The sequence below is a fragment of the Hydra vulgaris genome, chromosome 15 (assembly GCF_038396675.1).
Source record: "Hydra vulgaris chromosome 15, alternate assembly HydraT2T_AEP".
Lineage (NCBI taxonomy): Eukaryota > Metazoa > Cnidaria > Hydrozoa > Anthoathecata > Hydridae > Hydra > Hydra vulgaris.
Window position 1 is genome coordinate 8,485,537 of NC_088934.1, and position 4,464 is coordinate 8,490,000.

The window sequence follows — 4,464 nt, forward strand, 5'->3', positions numbered from 1 at the left end:
ACCAGACAACTAGACTGATAGACAACTAGACTGATACACCTTTAAACCAGACAACTAGACTTCAAACAGCTACCAATTATATAATTCAGCTTCAACCAATCATCTAGAAATGATATACTTCAGCTTTAAGCATCTAACTAAACTCCGAACTTCTAGCAATGATATTTTTAAGCATTAAAACAAACATTAAATAAAACTCTATGCATAAAACTCTAACATTTAAAAAATAATATATTTCAGCTTTAAAATATAAAACATCATCTTAAACACTAACAATTCAAACAGTTATTTATTCAATTATTTCAAACCTCAACACATATGGCATTCATAATTGCGCCATAATACTTCGACTGTTATATATTTTAACTTCCAACCATAAAATGCTAATTAGTTACTTAACCATAAAAAATATTAAGATTTTAATTGAGATTTTTAACAAAAATCTCAACATAAATTTTAAACGCATTTAGTGACCAGCAAAAATTAGGAGTCAATAAAGCTTTCTTGTTTATAACAAAAACTAAACTGATCTATCTATTACGAAAAAGCTCGAAAAAAGAATTTTTTAAATATAAAGTAATACTTTTTTATTATAATCACAAAATACTGTGTTTAACAGCATATTTTATTTGCGACCATTCTTCTTTAAACTTTATTACTAAAACAAAAAAACAACCAAAAAACAGTTCTTCTTTAAAATATAAAATATTTACTTGCCTCAGTACATTAAAGAAAAATATTTATTACAGAAATTAAAATGTATGAACTTTTCTTTCCAAATATTTTTTTAAAAATAAATATATAAATTTTCTATTACAAATTATGAAACATGATTACAAAATTTTTAAAAAACATACAAAGAATGATAAAATAAGAAATCAATAACTTAAAACACTCTACAAGGTTGTTTTAAGTTATTGATTAAAGAAATACTATTTTATTGGTTTTTGTACTCGTTTTTATCTATTTAAAATTTTTTATTGCCGTTTGTATTTTGTCCATTTTATTAAAGTCTCTGGAGATCTATATAAGAACATAAGTTTTGCAAATAAGTCCTCTTCTAATTTTAGTTCTTTGCTCTCACGGACCATGTATATCTCTAAACATAACTTTAATATGCGATCTACGTTTGGAACTTCATCAAACATTATACGATACGAAATTGACGTAAAAAAAAGGCGCACAAATTTACCAATTAACCAAACAAAACCAACATACAAACCAATGATTCTAAAATAAATTATTTGTTAAATTCTTTTAAACTTTTCATTCAGAGCAACTATAGACTTTACATGAGGTAATTTAACTTTCTTATAAATTCATTGTATAATATAGTAGAATATGTAGGAACGTAATATAATGCAATAGTAGCAATACGAAATTACTTAGACATCCTATATTATAAAAAAAAGTGGCAATATTAATCGTATAACATAAATACCTACCCTGTATTTGCAAAGAAAGACAAATGTAGCGGAGGTACAAAATCATTAAGCACGATAATCTCTAGATTCCCAGCGTCATGGGAAAACATAGGCTTAGGTTTATTCTGAATTATTTCCCACCATTCAACTTGCGCAGCATACCCTTCAAAGTCTGGGATAGAACCGTTTCTCAATACAATCGTGCAATCTACATAGCTACCATCGCCCAACCAATCTACAGGTTTTACAGATCCACGTGCTGGAACTTGAACAAATGTTGCAAATAAACGAGGTATTTTTCTAAAAAAACCACACCATATAAAGCATTTGTAACTAATATTTTTATTAAAAAAACAAAGCAAATTTTTGCAAAGTCATTACATTTCTCCTTTACCACTTTTTATGACTTCAGCAATCGAGTTTCTAATAGGATCACCAGGTGGTAGAGATATCGCTCTCACCCAACTGACTGTGCTTTGAACTAAAGTAACTTCGGTATTGTTTGATTCCCTATATTATATATAATATTCCCTATATATATAAGATTCCCTATGTATATATATATATATATATATATATATATATATATATATATATATATATATATATATATATATTTACAAACCACAAACAACTAAAAGTAAACGCTATTGCGTACCTATTGAATACATATTGAAACCTGAGAGATATGCTCGAATTTGATTTAAGATCATTTATGAGAAATGCTCTCGAAGGAGGGCTAATTGTCCATATAGAGCTAGAATTACTCAACACTTCAACACTCATGATATTACCAGTCATCTTATAGTCTTCAAACCCATGTTCAACCTAAAGCATTAACTATAACGTGTTACAAACATTGGTAATATTTTAAACCCTAATATATTATTAATAAGCTCTCCTAGGTATTAAATAAACGTCTTAATAATAAATTTAGGAAAAGTTCCATCGGAAAAAATTACTATTTCATATCTCGCTAATACTAAATAAATAAACGCATCCTAATTACTGAAACCAGCATTAAAAACAAACTTTTTAAACATATCTTTTTTAAAAACCTTTAATGATTTTATAATATACCTTGTGTGTTCGAAGTCATTATAATTTTAAAAGAAAAAAGTGTTTGATTAGTTTTATTAACAATATAAAATCAGTTAATATAGCAAAACTAATATATTGAATTTTATATAATAAAGGTATAAAAATATAAATAATTTGCAATAAATATTTTCTGGTTTAACTTTAAGTTACACTTGCATATAAAATAGTTAATACTTGTATTTAAAACCCTGTTAAAATAAAAGTTAATACTTAAATAATACTAAAATAAAAGTTAATACTTAAATAATACTAAAATAAAAGTTTATACTTGCATATTTATTAAATTTTATTATTAATTTTATTATTTATATTAATTTATTTTTATTATTTATATTAATTTATTATTTATATTAGTTATTATAAATATATTTTATTACTTATATTTATATATGAATAAATTTTATTATTAAATGCATATTTATAAAAGTTAAAACTTAAATAATACTAAAATAAAAGTTAATACATGTATATAAAACACTGCATATAAAATAGTTTTTATGGTTAAAAGGAAAGAAAAATATTATCTCTTTCCAACTATGTCACAGCCTCATTTATTCGAGTCCAGAAAATATATTATTAAATACTAAATTAAAAGCACAACCTTACTATTATCCCAATTATCAGAATAATTATACTTCGCAATTGCGTTGATACTGTCTTGCGATAGTGTTTGCAAAAACTGTTGTTGTGTAGTAACTTTAAAAAGGGGCTAATATAATAAATTATAAAAAATAAAAAACAAACATATTATAAACAAACTTCATTAAAAAAAAAAAAAAAAAAAATTACCTGATAACCTCCTAAGGTCAGAGTAAATGTTGCCTCAGTAGGAGGACTATAAATATAGGAAGAGTTGATAAATGACATGAAAAGCAAAGGAAACCATATGACTCCAATAAGCAGAGCGACAAGTAAACCACCAATCAACCATTTGCTTGTTGTCCAGTAGTGCAATCCACGTGGATGAGGATAATACTTAATTTTAAAAGATAATTCATACAAAAAATACTTATTTCAGAACTTCTTTTTACAGAATCTAAAATCATTTAATACCTTTTCGGAATTTCTCCAACATTTTAATATAAATGTATTAGCGTAAATGTCTTCCATTTTTAACCAGTGGTTTAAATTCAAAGTAGTCTTTGTACAAACCCAATCAAGAACACTTCTTAGCTCAAGAAGAAACGGGATGGCTTGTATCCTAAAAATTTACTTTTTATTAACGTCAGAAATAAGATCATCAATGATGTTTAAAAAATAATTAAACCATACCCTTGAAATAATATAGCACTCGTGATAGTATAGTTTTTTGTGAGAAAATTCACAAGAATTCTCGTAGGATAACCACAGCGAACTTGATATGCTGAGAGACCAAAGTACATACATTGAAATATGTACAAAAAAATTGCAGGAATATTATAAACAAACTCTCTATAAACAAAAAATATAAAAAAATAAACATTAAAAATTACATTAAATAAACATTAAAAAAAAAATAGAACTTGAAAAAATTTAAGTTTAACCTTTGGGTAATTCCAGGTACAACAATAAAAAGAAAGATATGGAAAAGTAAAACCAAAATTGCCAAGTATATAAATTTTACAAAAGCATACTTTCGAATATAAAGAAATCTAAATTAATCAATATTAAAAGAGTAGGTAGGAGTAAGTAGAAGTAATATTAAAAAACAGCATCGTAAACAATAAAACACAAACAAACAAACAAAAAATTTAATCACAAAAACATTTTAAATAACTAATAATTAAGCAATTAATATCAATAATAACAATATTAATAATAATAATAATAATAATAATAATAATAATAATAATAATAATAATAATAGTAATAATAGTAATAACAATAATAACATTAACAAAAATAATAATAACAACAATAAGCAAAAAAGTTAGTTACCTATCAAATAGCATTAACAAAA

General features: G+C 24.5%; 1 protein-coding gene across 2 annotated transcripts in view; it reads right to left on the minus strand.

Annotated features, from left to right (window-relative positions):
• Positions 1-692: 692 nt before the first annotated feature.
• Positions 693-4,464, minus strand: part of LOC136072017 (piezo-type mechanosensitive ion channel component 2-like) — a 169,344-nt gene continuing 165,572 nt past the window's right edge. The window contains exons 33-42 of one of the 2 annotated variants that reach the window (XR_010644242.1): positions 4,443-4,464; positions 4,049-4,156; positions 3,798-3,956; positions 3,579-3,726; positions 3,315-3,500; positions 3,132-3,234; positions 2,083-2,252; positions 1,806-1,934; positions 1,446-1,724; positions 693-1,230 (exon numbers count right to left, since the gene is read on the minus strand). The exon at positions 4,443-4,464 is cut by the window's right edge and continues 37 nt beyond it. Coding sequence is in view for 1 of the 2 variants with exons in the window: in XM_065819887.1 (XP_065675959.1) it covers positions 978-1,230; positions 1,446-1,724; positions 1,806-1,934; positions 2,083-2,252; positions 3,127-3,234; positions 3,315-3,500; positions 3,579-3,726; positions 3,798-3,956; positions 4,049-4,156; positions 4,443-4,464 (1,562 nt within the window). In the remaining variant the exon portion in view is untranslated. Of the gene's footprint in view, positions 1,231-1,445; positions 1,725-1,805; positions 1,935-2,082; positions 2,253-3,126; positions 3,235-3,314; positions 3,501-3,578; positions 3,727-3,797; positions 3,957-4,048; positions 4,157-4,442 lie in introns of both variants that reach the window. The other variant, XM_065819887.1, reaches the window with a different exon arrangement.